The sequence below is a fragment of the Melospiza melodia genome, chromosome 6 (genome assembly GCF_035770615.1).
Source record: "Melospiza melodia melodia isolate bMelMel2 chromosome 6, bMelMel2.pri, whole genome shotgun sequence".
Classification (NCBI taxonomy): Eukaryota; Metazoa; Chordata; class Aves; order Passeriformes; family Passerellidae; genus Melospiza; species Melospiza melodia.
The window spans coordinates 50,057,035-50,083,815 of NC_086199.1; the positions used below are offsets into that span (position 1 = coordinate 50,057,035).

General features: G+C 39.4%; 1 protein-coding gene across 1 annotated transcript in view; it reads left to right on the top strand.

Moving 5' to 3' along the window:
• SPON1 (spondin 1) overlaps positions 1–26,781 on the top strand; it is a 182,809-nt gene that overhangs the window by 150,456 nt on the left and 5,572 nt on the right. The window contains exons 7-14 of the mRNA XM_063160571.1: positions 1,310–1,374; positions 20,033–20,234; positions 21,041–21,181; positions 21,512–21,587; positions 22,024–22,206; positions 23,596–23,766; positions 24,808–24,975; positions 25,893–26,057. Coding sequence (XP_063016641.1) covers positions 1,310–1,374; positions 20,033–20,234; positions 21,041–21,181; positions 21,512–21,587; positions 22,024–22,206; positions 23,596–23,766; positions 24,808–24,975; positions 25,893–26,057 — 1,171 coding nt within the window. The remainder of the gene's footprint in view (positions 1–1,309; positions 1,375–20,032; positions 20,235–21,040; positions 21,182–21,511; positions 21,588–22,023; positions 22,207–23,595; positions 23,767–24,807; positions 24,976–25,892; positions 26,058–26,781) is intronic.

Consider the following 26,781-nt stretch of genomic DNA (forward strand, 5'->3'; position numbering starts at 1 on the left):
CTGGATGTGCTGAATCTCTCCTGCATGGTTGGGCTGGTGCTGCTCACCCAGGGTGTGCCTGCCCCAGAGGATCTGCCTGCTGTTTGATTGCTCCCTGCCAGCACAAAATTCTCTTTTTTCTACCTCTACCAGTAGAGTGAGAGCTTGGTAAAATATCTTTATACTTACTTGCCTTTGTAAAGTTGGATTTTCAGTATATCTTTTTACTTACTTGCCTTTGTAGAGCTTGATTTTCAGTAAATCTTTATACTTACTTGCCTTTGTAAAGTTGGATTTTCAGCTGTCATAGCTCAGGACGCTTCGTGTAGGATTTTTCCTGGCACCTGCATTTATAAAAGTGATTTCCAAAGAAGTGGCTTTACCATGCACTCAGGCTAAGGGAGAGGTCATGTCACATTTATATTCGTGTGTCACAGAGAGGGCCCATCATCTCTGCAATGCCCTTGCTTTGGTGAAGGGAGGGACTCAGGGAATATTGAGACAACCAGTGGAATCTGTTTTTCTTTGAGCTGGGGTGTGGATGGACTAGGGCTGGTCTTGGCTGTCAGAACTGTTGCTATCAAGCAAGAAATGGCTCTGTTATCACTAAACTGAAAGGTCAGCTCTGCTGGAAGTGCCAATTACTGGCAATACCTGAAGTGGGTTTCTTGGTCTAATTGGGAAATATTTTCAAAAGACAGTAGAAATCATGGGAGTGAAGTGTGAACTTTGTGTCCCTCCAGGTGAATTACTGGTGTGGATTCCTAAGGGAGAAGGGGAAAATGCTTCTGAAGAAGTGTGATAGATGTCTTTGGGGCACCTGAGCCTTGTTAATGCTCTCCTGCTTTTGTCCTGAGTTTATTGTAGCAATATGGAGTTTGAAAGTGCTGATGCAAGGATTACAGCAGACTTTAGGAAATAATCTTTGTATTGGTGCTTTGTGGGCTTCCACAGATGGCTGCTGCATTCCACCCTGTGATTTTCACATGCATGAATGGAGAGCAAAGAGAATGTGCCACCAGTGCAGTGCATCCACCATGGAGCCTTTCCATCCTTCCATCCATCCATCCTTCCACCCATCAGGATAATAAATAATACATCACACATATTCACAGGGTGCTGAGGTTGTATTAACAGCAATTTTTCTGTCCTTGCTGTGTATCAAGCTTGGGAATCCCTGGTGGAAGCTTTCCCTCAGCTGGTGATGCCAAACCACTGCTGCTGGTGTTTAAAGCTCATAGTCACAGTTTGATCTCGTGCCCTGCACTTTTTATTTCTGCTGTAAAAAGTATTGCTCTCCTTTAAAAATGTCCTTTGTCTCTTTCCACAGAGTGATGAGGTTCTGACAGTCATCAAGGCCAAGGCACAGTGGCCAGCCTGGCAGCCTCTGAATGTGTAAGTAAGTAGGGAATTGTCTGTCTCAAGAGCTTTGTGTTGGCTAAAGAAATAACCTAAAATTTGTTGATAGATGAGTTTTTTGATTTTTTTTTTTTTTTTTTGGTGGAGTGTGTTTGATTGGTTTGTTGTTTTGTTTTGTTGGTTTTGGGGTTTTTCCCCCACATCTGCTTATCTCTTCTTCCTCTTTAGCATCTCTCCATTTTTTACATGCTTTGGTTGGCTAGCTGTGGCAGCAGGGCTATCCCATGGAGTTTGTGCTTTCCACACATAAACAGTGATGTTTATTCAATGTTTTCTCAAATATCTTATACTCTTCTGCATGTAGTAACAGCATTTTTGGCATCCTATTTCACACTCTGTGCAATGCACTGTGACAGCAAACCCTGATGCACCAACAGAAAACTCTCAAAGGACTGATTTTTCGAAATGCCAATCTGAAACACTCTGTGATGGCAGTGCATCCACCATGGAGCCTTTCCATCCTTCCATACATCCTTGCATGCATCAGGATAATAAATTACACATCTCACATGCTCTCAGGGTGTGCTAGGTTGCCCAGAGCAGCAGCCTCCAGTTTTTATCTGTACATCTGTCATGTATTAAGAGCAATTTTTCTGTCCTTGCTTTCTATCAAGCACCAACAAAAAAAACTCTCAAAGGGCTAATTTTTCAAAATGCCAATCTGAAACACCCTCTGTGATGGCCTCCTGATCCTGAACCATGGCTGTTTCACCAAGTGAGGTAGGAATTTTTCTTCCCAGGGTCCTGGTTCTGGGCTCTCCAGCACTCAGCAAAAAAGAGGAGAAAACTCCTCTTTCAGGAAGCTCTTGAGTTTCCTGGTGGCCCCTCAGGGGAGCTGTCAGAGCAGGGCTGGTGGTTCCTGGATCATTTATCTGCACTTGGCCCAAAGCTCATGCTCATTATCCAAGCCCAAATGAGTGAGACCTACAAGAAGTGAAAAAAGACGTGGACACGGTAAAAGGGATCTGAGCTGACAGTCAATTAAATCCTTGGAGGAGCAGGGCAATTAGTTTAATGCAGGACTGTACAGAAAAATAGTCCTGTGTTCTGTTTCCTGGGAGCAGGTAGTGAAGCACTGTGTCTGATTTTGTCACCTGTATTTCAGAAAGCATGTGAAATCTTGAAGGTTAGTTAAAAAAAAAAAAAAAAAAAAAAACCACACAAAAACAAACCTGCAAAAGAGTTCTGTTTTCAGAAAAAATCCCCTACCCTAAAGGGGTTTAGAAACTCTTAAGCAGCTTAGGACTTAAGCCATTCACTTTATCCTTTTCCCCTCTGCAAAAAAAGAAAAAAGAAAAAGAGGTTAGGAGGTGAGCTCAGCTTAAATAGTGAAAAGATTTCTGATAGCTGATCCCTCTTTAATCTAGAAAAACCACAACCCAACAAACAAATGAAAAAGAAAGCCAACACCAAAATATCAAAGTATGAAATCCCTCCTAGCATGAAAGCTAAGGAAATTCATGACAAGGAAATGGTGTGGGAAAAGACTTCACAAGAAAAGACTTGTGTGACTAACCTTGAGAGCAGCTCACCTGAGCATGAGATGGATTTTCCATCCCTGGAATATACTGCAACCCTGAGACAGGGCTGTAGGTTCTGCACAGGAGCTGCAGGTTGGGATTTTTTGGCCTGCGTAATCCCAGTAATGGCATTCCTGATTTATGCTCTTATCCTGGAGCCTCCAGGATTTGGATTTGATCGTGTTTGCCATGGAGCAGCTGTGGATAGCACTTTTTTCCTTGCTGCCTTCTTTCCATTCCCTCCAAATTAAGACTTTAAAATGGAAACTTTAAAATGGAACCGTTTCCATTGTTCTGCTCTGGCGAGTTCTCCATCTCAATAAAGCCATTTATTTTTTCACTCCCACCCGAGTCCCAAAGCAACATCTCTGTCTGATGTTTCTGTTACCAAAGGGAACAATTCCACCTGGAACTTAGGCTTGGAGCAGGTTTGTGTTTTGTTCACAGAAAGATGGAGAGAGAATCTCCAGCTCCAAAGTCTCAGTGCATCGGCTTGAATATATTACATCACAAAATTTAATGCTAATCAAAGTGTGTTGCTCCAATCATTATTCCTAATTTTATACACCCCCAAGAAACTGCAGAAAAATCTGAGTGGGAACAACTTCAGGATCTTTCTTTGGCAGATTCTTCCACAGAAATATCTGTGAATGTTTTTGCAACACCCTCCACATGTTTTTCCAGTCAATTCTTACCTTTTCTCTATGGCAGTTCTCACCTTTCAGTAAGATCAAAAAGAAGAAATCTTGGTATTTTTGCTTTCAAATGCTCTGCAGGGGTTCCCCTAACCCTTCACTTTACAGGTAGTGTTTGATTTTTGGCTTTTTAAACAATATTATTTTATCATATTTTGACATGGTGTCCTGCTTTTTGATTCCACTTAAAAATATGATCTAAGCTTCACAAGAAGACAACATTTTCAATATCCTTTAACTGTGGTTAATTTCACATTTTCTTTAGTGGCTTGTCCTTCTGGAAATTTAGATTAGAGCTGTGCAAGTGCTGAATAATGACTCATCAGGATAAACATTTTTTTCTATTATTATACACAGCACAACCATCTTACTAATCAAGAATTGACTAAAAATCATGAATATTTTATTTTTTGTGTTATGTATGTAATGGATAATAGGGTGTGATAGTGGTGCCAAAGTGGCATTACAATGTGCCACGATAAGCACAGCATAAAACTCCTCCTGAATGTGCTTCACAGCAATTATAAAATGCATAATGGTGTTTTTTTTTTTTTTTATGGAGGTCTGTAGTGTCAAAAGTTGTAAAATTCAGCCTGCTCTCACTTCAAAGTTTACCTCATGATTCCATGTCATCTCCCAGTGTGATATAATGTGGAAAAAACATCCTGCCAAACTTCACTGTCTGTTTTTCGTGGATCCTCTCCTCAATGTGCCTGCTCCTTGTCACTGTTTTCCATTTTTTACTTTTCTTCCTTTCACTCCTCTTCATTACTCTCACTTCAGTTTCCCAATTCAGGGCACCAGCGTGCAGAAAACTCTCCTGAGTTTTTCTGTGTAGGAGACAGCTTTGGGTGATATTTGTGAACCAGGTTTTCATGGTTCCCTGACTGAAGGAGCATCACTGGTAGCATGAGAAGGATGAGTGCCAGACCGAGTAATAAAACATTTTTGCTGTTGCTGATATTTGAATCACCAAGTCTTGTGTCTGCAATTCTGACTTTGAAGTACTTCCTTGAGCACACTGGTATCAGTCTCCAGCACGCTGTCAAATCAAAGTAATTTTTCTTATCTTTCTTGTATAAACAAGTGCACAGCCCATTGCTCCCCTTCCTCAGGGCCGTGTTTCAGGCAGAGTCAAAATGTGATTTTCATACCCAGCTGCAAACCGTTGGCCTTTGGCGGTGTGGAGGATAAAATACATCAAAACCAGATAGTGCCACTGGTGTCCAAATCTGCATATCTGGCACCTGTGAAATAAACAAGCCATGACAGAGAAATGTGGGATAAAGAAGGCAGAACTTTTAAAGTTAATATGCATCAAAATCACTGGGAGGGAGTATTTTTTAAGATTTTCCCTCAAATTCCCTTTCCCAAAATATATGGCTTTTTTTTTTTTTTTTTTTTTTTTTTCTGGCTGTACTTGTTATTCTTTTATTCCTTTTATTTCAAATCTGGACATCCCCATTGAGACACAAAAGGAGAAGTATTTGAATTGTTATTCTTGGGTCTAATCACTCTTTTGTATTCCCTGTGAGCCAGGGGAGCACGTAGCTCTGCGCAACACTGTGGAATCTGAAATTCCATGTACAGCCCATCACTGATAAACACAAACATGGATTCCATACAGGGTGGAAATTATTCTCCAGTATGTAAATTTTAAGTTTAGTAGGTCAACCTATAGAGAAAATATTTCAATGCAAAAATTCAAGATATTTTATCTTGGCAAACAGCATGGTGAGAATACCTGACATATCAAGAGTTTAGCTGTTATGAAGTGTACACAAGAATTTTCTTATTTCTCTCTCACTTTATTTTTTTTTCTTTGATGCAAAACCTCTTTTTCTTTCCAACCTTTTTGCCGCCTCAGTCCATTCTTAGTTACAACCAATGTACCTTGAAGTGAAAGGCGTTTTTCCTTACTTTCATTCTGAACTATCTGAAGTTTAGAAATCTCTCCTTCCCTCCCTTATTGTCCCTCCTGTTCCCATTTCCCCTCTCCCTGCTGTTTGTGTGGGCAGTCATGATCCTGTGGTTTTCCAGATCTCTTTTCCTCACCCATTCAAGGAACTCTTTTCCATTTATTTCCAAATTACCTGAGAACGCTCCAATAAGCACTGGTGAAGCCTAGCAGAAAAGGAGGCCTAGTCCCATATAAATCCAATGGATGGAAGTATTTAAATATAATTTATAGATTTATGTGTTTATATATTTGTATTATATATATCTATTTATATATTTTTATATAAAAATATTTATATATTTATATAAGTTGGTATGGTTACCTCATCATCTCCTTAAATGATCCCATCCACCTCTTTCCATTTCAAGTTTTGCATATCTCTGATGTCTTTTATCTGACTACAAACATATTAGGGCTTTTTTCCTGGTTGGCATGGAGGATATCCGGAAATGGGACAGCATATTCCTAAGCATGGGTTTTTAGCATTGGTCTGGGTAATGTGACTTGAACTGTTCCAGAAATCAAAGAGTAATCTATAGAAAGTTGATGGAAAAAAGAAAAACTGCCCTGATCCAAAATAAGTTTGAGTTGACAGATCATACAAGGGAGAGGGGGAAAATGCTGACATACTCAGCTGCATTTTCCTTCCTTTTTTCTTGAATAAAAGGCCTTTCAATCTTCCAGAATTCTTCTGTCACCATTTGGCAAAAAAATGTTCGGCAGAGGTTTTGATCCTGCGCTGGGTTTGCTCGGATCAATAAATTTCCATTACAGCATTTGGCAATTGGAAGCCAAGCCACAGATGTGTATATTTGGGCCTTCTGTGTTGGTTTGCTTCTTAATTTAATTTTATTTTTAAACAAACAAGTAAATAAAATTTATTTATTTATTTATCTATTCTTGGGGGGGGGGTTTAAAACTTTTTTTTTTTATATTTTACCTTTTTTACTGAAATGTTTAACTTTGGCTGGGTTTTTTTTCCTTACTTCACTATAATTTGCTGCTGGTCCTGTGCCCATATTTTATTTTTTTTCCCCTAAAGCAGCCTCCAAACTGAGATCACTGAATGATGCGATGTTGTTAGATGTTGTTAGACAGAGAATGTCCTAGGTCAGACTTGGAACTCCTTAATGTCTTCTGAAATGAAATAAAATTCTTCTCCTCATCTTATTCTTCTTTGTTAAAAAGCTCCATTTTTTTCCCTGTAAACTCCTAATTCAATTCCTGAGGTATTTACATACTAAAATAGCTATTAGCAACATTACCATATGTATAAAAAATACAACCAAAACCCCACATTCAGTTCCTGGAGCACAGAAATATCTGGCTCTATTTCCACCTTCTTTTTTCTTCTAAACTCCTTTGCAGTACTTAAAACAGCGTGCATGAATTAGGTAAATTTAAAAAGAAAATACTGAGATTTGTCTCCTTTTTTGACTGTTATTTACTGAATTCAACTTCAAAACCACAAAGTGTCTGTTCAGCCAAAGATGCACTTTTAAACTAAATTATAATTTACTTGCATCTAGTTGAAATTGATTTCCTATTACTTGCTTCATTTTTCTCCCCTGAAAACAGGAGGAAATTACAACATTTACATTAAATTCAAAATAATGGAGAAGTTCTTTGAATCAAAGTTTCAAGTAGACGTTTCTTTTTGTGCTGCCCTGCAAAATATGTGATTTGAGGAATCTTTATAAGATTTTCAGAAAATCTGATAGAATTAATCTTATTTTTCAGGATTTAGGAAATTGATCTGTTTATCTGTCTGTCTGCAGAATTAGAGAAATTAATTTCCAGTTCATCCATGTGAATTATCTATTTCTCTCAAAATTGCATATGTGGATAAAATATGTGCATATTTTATATATTTTTGTGATTTATATTTATATTTTGTTGTGATTTATATAAATCACAACAAAAAATGGCATTTTTCTTTTAATAAGACCTATATTAAAAAAATATTTGTAGGCTGAAATCAAAATCAGTATCTTCTTGTTCTACCTACATTGGAAATGATTTATTTTGGAGAGATTAATGTGGACACTGTTGGAGGAAAAAGAAACAGATGTACAGAGTGGATTTGTAGCCTTGATCAGTGATTTTAATGGAGGAAAAAAAGATTTCTCTATCTCCCTGTTTAATTGTTGCCTCAGATTTTGCTTATCCCTTGTATCGTGTTTTAATTCTGAGACAGTCCACTGCAGTTATTTATTACCAATGCCCAGGTTCAAATAATAAAGCAGTTTATGCCAGTTACATTTTTTAAAGCATGTCAGATAGTGCTGAATTGTGCTGAAATGTACCTTAAATGGCCTTCCCACAGAGCTGCTTTCACACCAAATTCCTCAGGGCTTGCAAACTAAAATTTATCGGAAATTTTTCCTAGTTCCTACCCATCCACTTAAAATATTTGAAATTGGGCCTTTATTTATTTAAAAATGCTATAAAGTTACAAAAGTTTAGTTTTGCATTAGGGTAGTAAATTCTGAGGGTGGTTTCTCGTTTTCAGTTGTGCTGTCCCATTAAGAGGGATGAAATCACTTTCTGGCTTGCCATGCAAAAAATAAATAGCTGCCCATAAATAAAGGTGATTTTGGTATCAGAACGTAATTTATAAAAATGTACAATAGCAATGAGTAAATTATTCAGTTGCTCAATTAATCAGGTCCTCAGACTACCCAACTGAGATTGAAAAAACCAACAAAACCCCCACATTTGAACATGCACACTCGTGTTTGGGTTTAAATGGCATTCAGAAAGGCAAAATAAGGATGAAATGCAATTAACCAGTTGTAATGGGCATTGTCTAAATTGTCTAAATAATTATATTTGTTGTCGTCTCCAAAGGGATGAGCAAAGCTCATATCATATCCCTTTAATCATCTCTGCACTGGATGTCTTTGATATTTGGTTATACAAATTGATTGCATACATTGTTCCACCTAATGAGTTGAAACATAAATCACATGTGGATAATTTTTTCTTGTGTGACTAAGAGTCAACAGAGGCTTATATAAAAATAAGGAAGATTATTATTTATTGCTCCTTCTTATATTCCTTATAATGATTTTTTTTTTCATGCTACTTGTTGGACATTTTCTCCCAGGTGAATACTACATTAATCTAGTTTCCACTTCCTCTGTAGTGTTAAAATAGTAAAGCTGGTGCATTTTCTTGCCTTCCAAGTTTTTATATCCTTCCATAGCTGCATTTGAGCAGCTATCTGTGCCTGGGGTTGAATTACCTTTTAGTTTTTTTAAATAAAAATAAAGAGTGTTAACTCTTGGTATAAAGTTAGCAGCATCACTCCCTAGAGTAAAGTGGACAGTGTGAACAGCTCAAAAGAATAATTGATTTAAAACTAAAATATAATAGAAGTAGAATCTCCTAAATATAATAATGTCTTAAAATATAATAAGGTAGAATCCAACTATTGCCTGAAGTGAACTTTGATGAACTTTTAGGGATTCTTAGTGGCAAAAACATCTTATGTTCTTAATTGCAGTTACTAGCTTGCATCAACTAAAGGTCTCTGGCCACACTTGGTTGGAAAGTCAGCTAAAAAGCCCAGTGCAATGATTGCCATCAGAGCAGCATCATCCCTGTGCCTGAGCTGCTCTGAATTCACAAGAACATCCTTGCCATCACCAGCAGCTGCATGCAGGGAAGCAGAACTTGCAGCAGGCAAATAATGACATTTGCACAAGCCCATCTCGTTGATAACAACGAAGAATAAAAGGAAATAAAAACTGCTGGCAGCTAAGGCATGAAGAACTGAAAGCAGGAATAGGCTGATGAATTGTCTGAGCTGCAAATTCATTCTCAGAGGCTCGCCATTGTAATGAGTGAAATGTGGTTATATTTGACACCTCATTGGATTTATGTTATCCTAAAAGAAAATACTCGTTTTAGTTTTCCTGAAGAGTTATGATGTGCTTTTCTCTTGACAGAGGAGTTGATTTAGATTTTGAGATGCTTGAAAGTATTTTTTGAATTCCCTAAGTGGCTCTCTCCAGCTCCAGCTAGGCTGTTATAAGAATAAAAGTTGTAATGTTGTATTGTATGGGCCATATTTTCCCTTCAACAGGCTCCCTGGGAATATTATAAAAAGATTTTGTGTGAGGTATGTCTTGTCTGAACTTAAACCCCCGCATGGTAACGATGCAGGTTGAAATTTTCATGCCAAGCTAGAGGAAAATACAATGTTTAACTTGTGTTTAGAATGTTCCAATAGCTGTTTATTGATTGAGGTTTTGTGTTTCCTTTGGAAAAATGACTTGACAATCAGTGAGTTGAAAAACTCCTCCAAATCTGACCAAGTTTAATGAATGCACAGAAATCTGAGTGCTCCTGTGATTGCTTGCTAACATCTGGTAGCTCATTATTCCTTCAGAGCCTGACCTTATCTGAGCTGCCATAAATGGATGGACACAAATTCTGCAGAGGCCACGGCGAAATGCAAAGAATTGCAGAGAGAGCTTAATCAGAATGCAGAGCTCAGGCTGATGCAGGAGACATTTTTGGATTGAAGTTTTCAGGAATCCAAAACAATTTCTACTAGTTTAAAGTGAGGTGCTTTGGTGAAAGTCCAGGAAGAAGGGGAGGAAAGCAGCACAAAATGTGAATTGGCATTTGAGCCCTGTATCACAGCAGGCAGAATTACTCTTGCCAGACATGATCAGGACCTACCTGAATTTATGTAATGCACAAACTGGTGTAAATGTGAAAACCTCATTCTTTATCACAATAATGATATTTTCCTTACATCAATTACGACTAAAAAAATAAATCTTGAAGCCCTAAAACTAAAGAAGAAAAAGCTAAATTCAAGCTCATTTCCTTAGAAACTAACTTCTTTAAAGTAAAATGGTTTTCAGGAAATATAACAAAGGCATAAAGAAGCTATTGATCAGAGGAAAAATACATTCCGTATAAAAAGAAAAAGAAAGCACTTTAACTAAAGCATAGGTCTTGTTCAGATTTATCTACTCAAGTTTTGGATGAGAACTTTTGCCATAGCTGTGTGGCAAAAATGCTTCCTCACCAGGTGTTGTGCAGTGATGCTGAAAATGCTTTATATTTTAAAAACTCTGGTTTCATAGTCCTTTCCTCAGAAAGGAACAGGAGCGTAATCTTTAAAAAATAGTATTTCTAGCTTTGGATTTTCAATAGAACCAGTTAGACCAGATAGAACCAGTTATAAGCTTTGGAAGCAGCAATTAAAGCTTCCAGATTTTTCTAGTCATTCTATGGTACCCACTCCCACAAAAAGATATGTCAAGAAAAAAAAAAAAAGAAAATGTCCTGATCTTTCTAAAGTAATCTTTTATGAATGTGGATGTGGAACTGGAGCATTAAAATTCATCTTAACTATAGTTTCTTCATGATATGCATCCCAGGAATTAAATATAATGAGGGCCTGCAAAGATTTCTGTTGCTTTTCCCCAAATGTGCTGTCCTATACAGCAGCTGTTTTTATTCTTTCAAGGCCAATTTTGTTTCAGTGGTGCCACTACAGGCTGTGACTTTACTTTTTATTTCTGTAAATCTCTGGAGGGTCTTTTTCCTCCCCAGGAATCCTTATCTCCCTTGTCCCCCTCCGCTGCCTATCCTAAAATGGGGTAATAGCCAACATCTGTCAATCCTGCTGGAAATTAGGTTTCCTTCCCCAAAATGACAGTATGGTACCATGAAACATTTCCAAAGTTTGGGGGTTTTGTGTACAAAATGACAGGAGGCCAGACAGAGTCTCTTGTTTCTATGGCAACACAGTGATGTGTCTGGCTCAGATAATTTCTCCTTTTGTGATTTTATAGATAACTGGGATTCATCCAGTGAAGCTTAATATTGTCAAAAATAGAATCCTAACCCCCAATCTAATCAGGAACGGTAATGCAGAAAGGACAACCCAATATGAAAAAAAACCCAAAATACAGGGGAAAAGTCAGCTGTTACTTTTGATAACATGAAGAAAAATACATAAATTTCTCTGGAGCTGTGAAATAGTTTGAGTGCTCCAGCTCTGTATTTGGCTAATGGTTAAAGTGTATTTTATGTCAGAAAATTCCCTGTGCTCCATCCTTCCTTCCTGCTGCATCTCATTCCTTCCCACTGTTGGTGTCCTGGCCCACAGACCCCAAACCCTCAGGTGTCCCCACCTGTCTGATTTTGGCAGCTTTGGTTGAGTCCCTGAACTCCTGACAGCTGGATGCAGGAGAGGTTTTTGTTGAATGAACAGATTATCCATCAGCAAACCTAATGAAAGCACTTTTGTTAAAAGGCTTTGACTTCAAAATGGAAGCCTTCATGTAAGAATTGGACCTGAATGCAAATTCTTTTTTCTTTCAGCTTGAAAAAACTAATTCTATTTAGGGTTTCTTTAAATAGAAATTCTATTTTTGTCCCACAAAGTAGATATATTTGTCACATCAAAAAATCTCAGAAGATGCATCTCAGCAATAATACATATTTTAAAAATCCATCTAGAATAACAGGCATTTTTATTTGAGACAGGGTGAGATTGGGCTCAAAATGCATGTATATATTTGGGTAATTAATGTAAGATAAAATCTTCAATAATTTGAATTTCCATTTTATTGTTACTTCAGGAACTTTACAGGAATTAGTGAACCCAACACTCAAAACTTGGTTGCTCTATTTTAATGCTCTCTACAGAGCTCCATTTAAATGAGAAGATAACTCAGTCTCTTATTTTTTCCCAGACATCAGGACAAAACTCTGCTGAGTTGTGTTTTGGGAGCTCAAGGCAACAAATTTCTGCCTCTCTTGGCGTCCATTCTCATGCTATTGTGAAGCACCCTGTTACCGGAATCCTTGTCAGCTGAGTGCCATTTAGTGTTATATACATTTATATAACATTATATACATTTATATAACTTTATCTACATTTGTTCACTAAAAAATCCAAAAACTACATCACACTTGTAGAAAAGAATTGTCTTTTAAGGGTATTACTGAGACCTAGGAAAACTTCATTGTCTGACAGATGGTCCGACACCCACGTTAAGAAATTCATAATCCAATCTCAAGGAAAAAAGAGTTCTAGGTAAAAACATATGTGTTTGTTGGAAAAGAAAAAAAAAATGTATAGATTTTTTTTTTTGTCAGAGCAAGCACATATGGCAGCTCCATTTTCTGTCACCAATTACTTTCTACTTAAAATGCAAATGTCACTAGGCAAGGAAAAAATTTGAGTATTAAAACATAGAAAAGAATTAACTAAGAACAATCCCTGCAAGAACATTATACTCATTGTTCATGGCAATTAAAGGCCGTCCAGTTAAATCCAACTTCCTCCTCCCATTCTGCAAAACATCTCATCCCCTTGCCTTTTTCCTTTCCCTGCATGTTCCTCCCATTGGTAGTTACAGTTTTATGATTATTTCCCAACCATCTGCTGTCTTTCCTTGAGCCAAATAATTTCCCTTTGTAAAGTGGTGAGTAACCACGTCAGCATCATTTCCGTGCAGTTGCACGTGCACTCACTGATCCTCATTCCTGTGTAAACACTCACTCAGTGTCTGCCATGATTTGCCACTTCAGTTTCTACTGAGCACAACTCTGCTTGCAATACTTCAACCTGCTAATTGGTACCCCTTTGCACTTTGTTATTAATGCAATGTTAATTCAACATTTAGTCCAGTTCCCATCTCCAGACATCAAAAGGGATGTGCATGTTGGATGGAGAGGGATGCTGGATGGACTGGAATGTGCATTTATTTATTAAGAGGTTATACTGAAACTGGGGAAGTGCAAAATGCAATTCTCATCTTAGGATATCTGCTAATTAAATGGGTTTGGGAAGTAGGACAGTATTACTTTCAAATTCTATAAAGGATTTTGAAGGAGTATCCACATTTTTTTTAGGTATTCCAGTCAATAATATTGATGGTGCCATTTGTTAAAGACACCATCAATACCATGGATTGGAATGGTAGCTTTGGTTAAAAGGAGATCTTTGCTGGGGTCTAACACTCAGAATGAGTTAAGCTGGTGGCAAATCAGAGTTCATTGCTAACCAGGTCATAAATAGGTCTGTGCTGTTTATCTGATGCTGTTAATGGGGTGGAGAGGACCAGACCTCAGGCTGGGATGATTTCAGGCTGCTCTGCCTCTGCTTCTGCAGAGCAGCCAGGTGAGAATTGAGGCAGAGACACAGCAACAGTGCTCTTGCAACACCACTGGGATTTCCTGTGTAAACACAGCTGTAATTACTCCAGGCACACATTTTGTAGCCCCAAAGCTCCTGGGAAAAACAAAGAGAAATTTCCTGAATCCGTCCAGTGACTCCTGAAACGTGCTTTGATTGCAAATGCACAGGAAATAATCTAAGAAGGTGCACAAAGCTCTTGTAAGCAGGAGTAAATATTGCCAGCACCATAAGCACACCTCTTTTGTGACAAACTGCAAAGAACACACTGAAAAATCCTCCGTTTCAGAAGCTGCAGTCCTAACTTGAGGTACCTGAGGTTTTCTTGCAGCGTAGAAAACCTGTTCACATTTGTTAATCACATCATCAAGGTATGCCCATCAATAAAGGAAAGTATTAAATCAAATAGCTGATGTGTTAAAGAGTAAATTTATGATTATTATCTACAGTAGCAATCCAGGCATGCTTATAGGACAATATCAAAATTCCTGAAATGCATGTGTGCACCAAGTCCCTTCCTTTTGTAATGCTTTCTAAAAACCCTCAGATAATTGATATTTCAGAGCAGCATTTGTTCTGATCTGTGGTTTGAATGCCAGTGGTCATGATATAATCCCCAATTTCAATATGCAGTACAACATCCACCCCTTTTAACTGGTTACAGCAACATTCTCAATTTAAAAGCTGACACACAGCAAGGTGTGAGGTTGTTGTGTAGGGGGTTTTGTGTGCTAGATGTATAAGAAGTTTTCTGTCTTTCTGCATTCTTTCCCTATGAAATAAAATAGCCAAGCTCCTCCTCTCCCCCCCTCTGGTTTGATGCTCAGAGAAGCCAACAGGTTGACATTAATGTGCTTTGCAACTTTTTCTGTGGATGTCAATCAAATTTCATTGATTCAGTGCTCATGTTATTGTAGCTTTCCTTTCCCTAGCCCTTTGGGAACATACACATGTTTAAATTAATCAATAGCTGAAGGGCTTACCTGCCATTCATTTAATCAGAACTGAAGATTCTCCTCATCCTCCTCCTGTGCAACGTTGTCCTGGGGTGACAGCACAAACCTCAAACTCTGGGTTTATAGTCAGGTGTTGATCCCTGTGCATAGAACTTTGTTGTCCATGCAGGAAAAGTAATTTCCATCCCTTCATAAATGGTTTTCTCAGTAATACAACATCTAAACATCTAATCTAATTTGCTCTGTTAGTTCCAGACTTCTAAGGGTGTTTTCCATTCAGTTTGGGATCTTAATTGTGTTCCTTTCTTTTCTTTGAAGCTACTTCACTTTTCAGGATGTTCTGACTTTCAAGTTTATTCAGTAAAAGAGGTGTTGTGTAAGTGCTGCTGGTGGGAAGCTCAAGGGTGGGAAGTTTGTTTCCATGCTCACAGTGTTATTTGTATCAATAGCAAAAGGTTCTAAAGACAAAGAAATAGGAATGTTTCCTCCTGGAATTGTAGCTGTGATGCAGTGCACATCTCTAAAAAAAGAAGGATGTTACTTTTGCTTACTAGGATGGAAAGTTCACTTGGTATTTCTGAAAATACTCAGTTTTCATGGTCCTGTCATCAGCTAAACTCTTAATTAAAAAAAAAAATAAACTGTTTTCTGATCATCAGGACTACTGAGATGAAAGCAGTGGCAATGTGGTCCACAGTGCTTTCAACCCACTGCCTCTGATCAGACTTAGAATAGTTTCTGTGTTTCCACTTTTTTCTTCCTATTTGAAAAGGCAACTGCACCATCCTGGGCACAAGTGAAATCAGATCCTGGTACATGCAAATAAATTTAAGAATGGTTTTATAAACTCCTAAGAATGGGGTTAGGGTGATTATACCTTAACATAGCTCGGTGAAAAAATCTGGAGAGGTGTCAGCTATTTCCAACAACCTTACTCTCCATATAGTTATTCAGTCCATGGTATATATCAGATTTTTTCCCCCTGCATAAAATCTATAACACTGCCTTAATTAGAATTTAATTTCAAAAAGGGGTAAAATCTCAACTCTATAAATGGTCTTATTACCTCAAAAAAAGAAAAAAAGAGTATATGCTTAGCCTGCCTTTTGCTTCTTCTTTTGCTTGCTTCTTTTATTTTGCTAATCAAATATCAAACCAAAAGTAACCACAAAAGTTTTATTCTGCCAAATATTATTTTTGCTATTTTTATTCAGCAACTCTATACAGCCACCTTCCTTATGTGTGCTCTCTTCCCTTTCTCATGGACCTCAGCAGAACACAACAATATTGATTCAACACTCAAAAACGTGTCTTGCAGCAAGCTGAGTTTTCTGATGCTTTGTCAAAGACTTCCTTAACCCCCACCCCCAGCAGTGATAGCAACTAGGTTGTCACTTAAGGAGAAAACTTGTCAAGCAAAATCATGTTTGTGTTCTTTCAGCCTTAAAAAGGGAAAAAAAATATTAAAAAAAAAAAAATTAAAACCCACAGTCCAAAACACATACACAAAAATGGGGAGGAAAAAAGGAGAACCATTTTCCTACACTTCTCGGTATATGGCGTCCCTGTAGCTGGAGATCCTAATCCTGCTAACAGAAATAAAATTGGATAGAAATAAAGGAAATGGGAAATGGAAAGCATTAGGATGCAGGATGCTGCCTGGGACTTGCCTTAACTCTGTGCTGTGTGACAGGAATTGCCAGCAGTGGAAAATCACTGCCTGCCTCAGCCAGGGCACGCAGGGCTCCCCTGCCCCTGGGGCCCTCAGGGCTCTCACCTGGCACTTTGCTCATGGCCAGCATTTGCTCTGCAGCTCTCATTTGCCACTGGTTTTAGGCATTTATTTGTGCAGGGGAAGGAAAAGGGACACATTTGTGCCTTGCAGAAAATTGACAAGTTATTTACACTTCAGGCTTTCCTGTGGGCTTTACCAGACGTGCTCAACCTGTTGCAGAAGAACACCTTCTAAAATTTTGAAAGAGGAAAAAAAGATGATCTGAATTCCTATTTAATCCAAGGTATTGATGATATAAAAATGAAAAAAAAGTTGGGTTTGGGGTGTACAGAATAAATTTTTGCACTTGTTTCCTCCGTGGAGATCCACAGTGCAGTCTTAGGGCGTTTGAGCCAGATGTGTTGCTGAGGGATGCAGGAAGAATTGAGGCTCCTGCCAGCTTCATCAGTCTGTCATTCATGTGGACACTGGAAAGAGCTGACATTTGTCAGATTGTTAAAAAGCTAACAGAAGCCCCCAGAGTTTTCTGTTGTATAAGCCCAGTCTGTGCAGAAGTTAGGGGTGGTACCTTGAATCCCTGAAATTACAGCAGCTCAGGAAGGATTTTGGATGTTGGGAAATATTAAACAACTGTTGTTCAAGTTAGGATCCATACTCCTTACAAAAATTTGTCAAATCTGTTTGCATTTGGAAAATGTCTGCACAGGAGTGGAGGGAGAAGGGGAAAGGGGAAAGGGGAAAGGGGAAAAGGGGAAAGGGGAAAGGGATAGGGAAAAGGAAAGAGAAGAGAAGAGAAGAGAAGAGAAGAGAAGAGAAGAGAAGAGAAGAGAAGAGAAGAGAAGAGAAGAGAAGAGAAGAGAAGAGAAGAGAAGAGAAGAGAAGAGAAGAGAAGAGAAGAGAAGAGAAGAGAAGAGAAGAGAAGAGAAGAGAAGCCTCCATTTGTCCTCAATGAATTTTTTATTTTCTTTCTTAACTTGTTACAGGATAAAATGGCCACAACATTATCTGCCCTAACAAAGGAGCAGAAGATTGGTGATTTTTGGCAAAGTGCTCTGAATTGGAAAATTATGGCAGGCTCAAGTTTACTGGTATTTACCACATCCAAAGTCTTGGAGGCAGAGTGAATCTCACCCTGAAGTGTTCCTTAACAGGGTTTCAACACTGATATAGTTATAATTTAAATAATATTATTGTTTAAACATAAATAATATATATAATATAAAAATAAATATAACTAATACTAAATAATAATATTATAGTAAATAATAGATGTAATTTAACATATTTTTATTTAAATTATTATCATTATGAATATGATGTTTTGCCATGTCCATGTTAGACATATTCTCCATCTAAACATCAGCTACACAAACACACTGATATTTTTACAGTGCATTGCTTACCCTGTTTGAAATATAGAATTCCTGTAGGGAATTCTTAGAAACCCTTGTAATGCAGTAAATCCTTTAGCTACTTGAAGTCAGTTAATAGGCTTTTTAACACTAATCACGGCTCTGTGCTTGACAAATATATCAGGATACTGCATTCACTGAGGGAAGTTGATACTGTCATTCATTATTTTATGACTTTGCATTAGACAAACTGAAATCAGACTTCTATCTCTAATGGGAAAAAAAAAGAAGTAATTTGCATTTCTTTCTGGGAAAGGCAGGATTAATGACATCAAATACTTAGCAACTCTTCTGCTCAGAGTCTTAAATTCAACATTAGATAATTTACACAGTAGGACAGTAACAACTTCTAAAGACTCTGGAACAGAAGTGGCCAGAACATTTTACATATTAGCAAATTCTTCTCAACTTGCCTACTGAAGAACTAGACATGCTAACTTTTAGATATCTTACTTTTGAAACTTCATGATAGCTATTGAAAAATCATTGTCTTTGAGCTATTCTGGTTTTCTTAATGTACTGAGAGTGCTTTGAGCCAGAAAAACAAAACAAAACAAAAAAAAAAAAAACCAAAACCACATTTTATAAGCATTTATAGGAAGAATAAACTCTTTATGACTACAGTAGAGCAGTGTCTGTGCACTATTAAGCAAGCAGGGGCATTATTATTGGTTACCTAACTAAAAAAAGGAAGGACAAATAAGACTGTAAAAACACCTCACATTTAAAATAAATGTGGTCTGTTGACCATTCTGAACCAGTGTATTTTGCAAAAACAGGAAAGGAAAGGAAAGGAAAGGAAAGGAAAGGAAAGGAAAGGAAAGGAAAGGAAAGGAAAGGAAAGGAAAGGAAAGGAAAGGAAAGGAAAGGAAAGGAAAGGAAAGGAAAGGAAAGGAAAGGAAAGGAAAGGAAAGGAAAGGAAAGGAAAGGAAAGGAAAGGAAAGGAAAGGAAAGGAAAGGAAAGGAAAGGAAAGGAAAGGAAAGGAAAGGAGAGGAGAGGAGAGGAGAGGAGAGGAGAGGAGAGGAGAGGAGAGGAGAGGAGAGGAGAGGAGAGGAGAGGAGAGGAGAGGAGAGGAGAGGAGAGGAGAGGAGAAAGGAAAGGAGAAAGGAAAGGAGAAAGGAAAGGAGAAAGGAAAGGAGAAAGGAACCTCGACTTGACTCTATTAACCCAAGTCCTGTAGTTGGGGAAAATTTGCTGTGACATCAGACCAGAATTTAGAACAGCATTAGCAAAATAGTATTTTAAATAATTCTGCATTTGTTGTTGCTCATGAGAAAAACGCCCTGAGGGGTTCCAGCTCCTCACCTGCCAGCAGGAGCCTCCAGCCAGGGCTGGTTTCATTACCACTGGAATGGTTTTATTTCACTATTAATATAGAGTTCTATTAATATAGAGTTCTTTTCTGCACACACAGTAGCCCTTCCAAGAACTTTTGGCGTTGAAACTCATGTTGGCTTTGGGGGCAGGGGTAAAACAATCAAGGTATTTCTCTGTCATTTTGGACCTAATTTTTGCAAGTGTTTTGACAGATATTTTATTATTGTTATCCCACTAACACATAAGCACACTTCTGCAGTTCTGTATTTCTGTGTTGTCGAATTGAGTTATTTTCTGACCCAGAGATGGGGCAACTGAGAGGTGTTTTCAAAACTTTTATTCTATTTTTAGTCTCATGTGAAGGGTAAGACAATACAAATGTTATAATTAATATACAATACATATATTTACTATCACAATCAAAAACTATTTCCTAATTACGTTACAAACATTTCTTAACCTATCAACTTTTACTATACCATAGTATAAATACTTTGAAACTAATAATCTAAAATTATTAAAGATATATTGTAGTAGGATTTATGAGGGGTAATTCTATTTCTCTAAAGTATCTAATCTTGTTCACAAGTCCAATCTTTAAAACTTGTTTCTGTTTCCATTTCTCTCTCAGCAATGCTTATCCTATTCCTTAACATTTCTAAATCAACGTTTCTTGTCTCAAGGTTCGCATGCAAACACACACTATGTAAACCTTCTGTCAAACTTTAAAAATTCTCTACAAATCCATTTCCCAGGCTGTATCTCTTTTATGTATTGAAGTGCAGTCACTGCTTGGGTGATGCTGCAGCTTTCTGGGTTCAGCTCCCTCCGGCTCGGTCAGTGATGCTCTTGCCCGCATTTGCAGGAGAGCTGCTCCCTCTGCTGAGTTCTCCGTGGATCGCCACCGGCACCTGATGTCCTTCCTGACCATGCTGGGCCCCAGCCCCGACTGGAACGTGGGGCTCTCTGCCGAGGATCTCTGCACCAAGGACTGCGGCTGGGTCCAGAAGGTCGTGCAGGATTTGATCCCCTGGGATGCCGGCACCGACAGCGGCGTCACCTACGAGGTTTGGGCTCTACCTCTGATTTATCCAAATTATCCCCTCACAGCAGTGCATTAGGAAAGCAGTTTGCTCCATTGTGATGCTTTTTATACTTTTTACTCAATATTTTCTTAAAATGAAAGACTATTTGTTTAAAGAGATGTTAACTACACCTCAGTGGTGTTGCCTGAGCTCCTTCAGCATTGGCACTCATGGGATGATGTGAGGTCCACCTGGGGTGTTTTTAGCCCAGAAATGGGGTGAAAATGGGTAAGGTTGGAAAGAAGCACAGTGAGTCCAATCTGGTCCAATCTCCCTGTTTAAGCAGGGTGATCCTAGAGCAGGTTATAGGGTTCTGTAGAGCTGTTGAATAGCCCCTGTAAGGGAGGCTCTGCACCCACTCTGGCCAATCTTTCCCAGGGCTTGGTCACAGCACAGTAAAGAATTTCTCATTTATGTTCACCTGTTAAATTCACCTATTGCAAAACCAAGCTTTTGAGTGCCCTTTGGTACAGACCAAAGCAGTGGCATCATCAACTCCAGCATGGGCCTGTTTCAACCCAATGCCAACGGCTCTGTTTGGCACAGGAAACTTCAACTCTTTCTTTCAGCAAAGCAGAGCAAACCCAACAACAACAAAACCCCCCAAACCAACAAAAAACCTCACAAAAAAACCGCCAGAACAAAACAAATCCCCATACCATTAAGTATGAGTGTACTCTGTTCACTTCACGCTGGAATTTTGCAGTTTAGCATTTCAGAGAAGTTTTAATTTCTGCAGATTAACTATTATTTTCTTTTATAACACTTTTTTTTCTTTTTGATTGCAGTCTCCTAACAAACCTACAGTGCCTCAGGAGAAGATCAGACCTCTTACAAGTTTAGATCATCCTCAAAGCCCATTTTATGATCCAGAAGGAGGATCTATCAAGCTGGTGGCCAGAGTTGTCATCGAGAGAATCGCACGAAAGGTAGAATTCATATAAGCAAAATTCTCAAGCAAGCAAAAAGCCACTTTGTAAACAAAAAAACCAATCCATTCTTTCTCCACCTTCCCTCCAAATCTACACTCTTTAACCAACACCACAGCAAAGATAATGGCAGAAAATATTTAAACTGTCTTTAGGTGTTAGTTCTCCTAATTCTGGCAATCGTTGCATTTCCTTATTTGGGGATTTTCTTTATGTACACCTAGGAATTTTAAGAAAAAAAGGTGCTGCGGACACAGCAGTGTCTTACAATGTACTGATTTAACCTCTCATGGATGAGTTTCCTCTTCAAAATCTTTTTTTATTTTGCAGGGGGAGCAGTGCAATATTGTTCCTGATAACATAGATGATATTGTGGCAGATCTAGCACCAGAGGAAAAAGAAGAAGGTTCGTTTGAAATTAATTTGTGCACTACTAATAATTTATATTTCGTTCCAGTGTCTGCTGTCACTTGTAGATAAGGTACAAAACTGACTTAGGAACAAAAATTCCACTCACTGTCAAACAGTGATTTAGGTTTTCTTCTCTTCTGGTCTCTTCTATTACCTCTCCCTTGTACAGAAAAGAAATTGCATGTATATCTAGGAGATGACAGTAACAATACAGGCAATAAAAGGGACAAGACTTTTGGGGTTCAAATAATTTTTTTTTTTTAAAGAAAGTTGGCAGTTGGAAATTTTTTTTTCTTCTGGGCTAAAATGGAGAGGATAGAATGCAGAAGGAAATAAAGTATTCTATTGGAATCTAAAGTAATCATCAACCAAGATAAAGGAAGAAAATGAAAGACCATTTTTAACAGTCAATGCCTTTCCTCACTTTTCAGATGACACCCCTGAGACTTGCATATACTCAAACTGGTCCCCATGGTCAGCCTGCAGCTCCTCTACCTGTGAAAAGGGCAAGAGGATGAGGCAGAGGATGCTCAAAGCTCAGCTGGACCTCAGCGTGCCCTGCCCAGACACCCAGGACTTCCAGCCCTGCATGGGCCCAGGCTGCAGTGATGAAGGTAACCAGGAGTGGAAGGTGGAGGAGAAGAATGCTTTGGGGAGTTTGTTTCTCCTCTAAAGTTCTCAGGGATGTCAGTTGCTGTGGTATGGCTCGGGTTGTGGCCAAGAGAAAATTGCTGAAGAACACAAGCGAGTGGCAGCTGCCTGTGGTGAATTCTGCAAGCCAGGTGTGTCAGGGCATGAAGGGCACAGAAGGAGGAAGGAGAGGAGTGAGGGATGCTGTGGAGGTTTTGTGGGTTTTGGGTCTTCAAAGGGACAGTTTTTGGGAGTAGTAAAGTTGTTTATTGCATGAATACATCAGTCTCAAAGGCGAGGGGTTCAGAGCATTAATGTCTGTGCTAAAAGGTTTCTGGCATAAGGTCCAGAGCAGAAATACCTGCTGCAGTTCTCACCTTTTTTCTTCTTCTTCCTTCCTTTCATCTTCCCTCTTTGCACCCCAGTAATTTATAAATAAAATTTATAAATTTTATTTATAAATTATCCAATCAGCTAAAAACACGACACTAAAGCATTTTTTTTACGCCATTCTAATGTGTGAACATAGTGACAGCTCTTACCCAAATCTATGTACATAATTTTGTATATTTACCTGGATAGTTCCATCTATTTTATCTAGAAAGGCAAGCAATGTTCTGCTATGTTTTTGTTATGCCTGGGGCTAACTTACTGAACTTTAAACTAGGCTTTAGGGCCTTTTACTAGCTAACACAGTCTCTTAAGGCACTTGGGATATATTTCTATTTACTTAAAACTAAAACTTATCCTTTTATTTCATGTGTGTGTGGCTTAATATATTTCAGCTTCTCTAGAGGTTCTGATTCAAACCCTGCATTTCTTTTTCTCCCTGAGGGACTAAGAGAGGCTTCTATTCCATGCATTCCAACAGAGGAGAGGACAGTGGGAAAGGCAGCACAGGAGGGATGCTGCACACAACTGGGCAGCAGCTCTGTCCATCCCTGTGGCCTCAACTCTCTTCACAGAGAGCAGCAGGCACAACTCTCTCCCAGGATTTTTCCTGGGAAAGGCAGTGAGAAGCTCAGAGAAGAAGAGAAAAAATTGTTATCTCTATTCGCTGCACCTGTTGTTTGGCACATGTGGAATGTGTTATGGAGATTGTTCACCCAAAGTGACTTGGTTATTGGATTCTGCTGATTTACCAACTGGGTCAAGGCTGTGTCCTGGCTGTCTCCAGACAGTCACAGGTTTTTTTTATTCTTTAGTACAGTATCTCTTTAGTATGTAATTTAGTATAGCATTAGTGTAATATAGCCTAGCTTAATAAAGCAATTGTTCAGCCTCCTGAATTGTGGAATCAGAACACGTTATTCCCTGGCTGGGGGTGTCCTGCATTGATCAATGCTCAGCCCTGAGTACTCTTTGTGTTCCAGATGGCTCCACCTGCATGATGTCTGACTGGATCACCTGGTCCCCCTGCAGCGTCTCCTGCGGGATGGGGACGAGGTCCAGGGAGAGATACGTCAAGCAGTTCCCTGAGGATGGCTCCATGTGCAAAGTGCCCACTGAGGAGACTGAGAAGTGTATTGTAAATGAGGAATGCTGTAAGTATTTCGTTCAGCCTCAAAAAATCCAGCCAATAGCAGGAGCACTGCCCAAATGGGTCTTACTGGGGTCCCACAGAGCTCCATCTTAGGTCCTGTGTTCTTCAATACCTTAATAAATGACTTGGAGGCAAGATTGGAAGGGACACAAAGCAAATTACCAGATGATTCAAAACTGGGAGGAGCTGTTGACTCTCTCAAAAGCAGGGAGGCCCTGCATAGAGACCTCAGCAAATTGAAGAGCTCTGCAATCACCAACCACATGAAGTTCAACAAGGAAAAGTGCTGGATTCTGCACCTGGGATGGAGCAACCCTGGCTGTACAGACAGACTGGGGAATGAGGGGATGGAAAGCAGCAACAGAGAAAGGGACCTGGGGGTCCTTGGCGGGCTGAATGTGAGCCAGCAGTGCTGGGGACATCAGGCACAGCATCACCAGCAGGGCAAGGGAGGGACTGTTCCACTCTGCCCTGAGCTGGGGCAGCTCCACCTTGAGTGCTGGGGCAGGTCTGGGTGCCACAATGGAAAAAAGTTATTGAGCCATTAGAGAGTGTCCAAAAGTTATTGAGCCATTAGAGAGTGTCCAAAGGAGGCCACTGGGGTGGTAAAGGTTCCAGAGGAGAAGCCATGAGAGGAGTGGCTGAGGGCACTGGGTTTGCTCAGCCTGGAGGAGAGGAGACTGAGGGGAGACCTCAGTGCAGTTACAAATTCTTTGTGAGGGGAAGAGGAGGGGCAGGCACTGATCTCTGCTCTGTGTGACGGTGACAGGAGCCAAGGGAATGGCCTGAAGTCATGTCAGGGAGGTTAGGTTTGCATATCAGAAAAAATCTGGGCACTAAAACAAGGTCCCCAGGGAAATGGTCACAGCACCAACCTCACTTCAAGAAGGGTTTGGACAACACTCCTGGGGACATGGTGTGATTTTTGGGGATGACCCTGTGCAGGGCCAGCAGCTGCACTCCATGGCGGTCCTTGGGGGTCCCTCCCACCCAGCTGATGCTGTGATACTGATGAGCAATGTTCTCTGCCCGCTTTGAACAGCTCCCAGCAGCTGCCTGGTCACAGAGTGGGGTGAGTGGGACGAGTGCAGCGCCAGCTGTGGCACAGGCATGAAGAGAAGGCACAGGATGATCAAGATGACTCCTGCTGATGGATCCATGTGCAAGGCAGAAACCACGGAGGCAGAGAAGTGCATGATGCCCGAGTGCCGTGAGTGGCCAGGAGCTCCTCTCTCCCCTGCTCTGAGAACAAACATCACTTCTGACACACTGCCCCAGCACACAAAGAACACAGCTAAGCCAGCAGCAATGCTGCTTCTCCTTGTCCTCCCTAAAACTGGGAGAAAAATCTTAGGCATTAAGTAGCACATTCACTATCAGGATGAGAGCTTCAATATAAAATGTTCAGTGGTGTCCTGTTGCTGTATGACCCACACAGAGGTGTGTGTATCAGCAAGCCATACCTAAACAACTCTGAGTTATGTAATATGACCATAAGGCTAGAATAAAACACATGAAACAGTGCCCTCCTCTTTCAACCCCTGAAAATTTCAGAAATTGAGGTGTTTCTTTTGTGCAATCAGCCAGCCACACCCTTACTGTCACTATTAATTTCTTATGAAATGTTACATTTTCATCAGAGATAATTTTTTAAATATTTTGGTAGATTAAATATCTATTAAATATCTATTAAATTTCACTTGTTAGACTAAATTAAGTTGACTTACAGTTCTATTCACTGCAGCAATCCTTTTTTTTTTCTTTTTCTTTACAGGAGTTGTTATTGAAACATAGCTCCTTAAACTATTTATTCCCCAGATGCACTGAGACCCAGGAGATATGACTTAGATAAGGAAAAGATAGCAAAGATATTTAAATCAAGCAAACCTTTCAATTTAATATGAAGCTTTCTGAGCCTCTTCAGCAGCACCATTCAGCTTGTGACAAGAAAGCATAATTGGCTGATGACAGATAAAACATGGCACATTTTCCACCTGTATTATTTTCAAAATTTATACCTTCATACTTTATTTATGAATTTATTTATTTATTTATTTATTCATTCCTACTTTATAAGAATGAATTGTTAATAATAAGATAATTAATTGCATTTTTATTTCCTACCAGATACCATCCCGTGCCTGCTGTCCCCCTGGTCTGAGTGGAGTGACTGCAGCGTAACCTGTGGGAAGGGAATGAGAACCAGGCAGAGGATGCTGAAATCTGCTGCTGAGCTGGGAGACTGCAACGAGGAGCTGGAGCAAGCAGAGAAATGCATGCTGCCAGAATGCCGTAAGTTTGGAGAATTCCCTGGGAAGGGGAGGATAATTGTGTGTCAAAATCTATGCATCACACCTCCATCACCACTTCTTAAATAGGCAGGGTATCAAGCATGCCTTGTTTAAAAAAATATTTATTATTATTGTTATCATCATAATTATCATACACTTTCAGTAACTGAGAGCTGAAATATGACTGTGTCTTAAATTCAGCTTGCCCTACATCACCCCATGCTTATTCCCAATATTTCTATGGGAATCCAGCTCTGCATGTTTGACGCGCTGCAGCTCCAGGCAACTCCCCAGTAGGAAAGAAGTCAGAATTATAAAACCTGGTTTATCACTCAAATGCAGACAGTGTGCCAGGAAAGAAGGAAAGAAGAGTTGAAATCACCTGTGGGATTCTTTCAGCTCAGAAAGAGCACAAAAGAGGCTTTCTCCACCTTTGATACACTTCTGAATGGTATCACTCTGCAACCTGCTGCTGGATGGTGTGGAGGCAGCTGCAGAGACTTTTTTACCTTATTTCATTAAAATCTCCCACTTCTTGGGTACAGCAAATTTCTGGTTGCTTTTCAGTCTTTGTGAAGTGTGATAGCCTAAGGCACTGCTGAATGAATGAGATATGATTGCCTTTGGCATCCTGTTTCCAGCTGGTTTGTGAGGCTTTATCACAAATTACATTATTTTTCACAGAAATTATGGGTTAAAAGGGCTTTTACACTGTAATTGCTCAT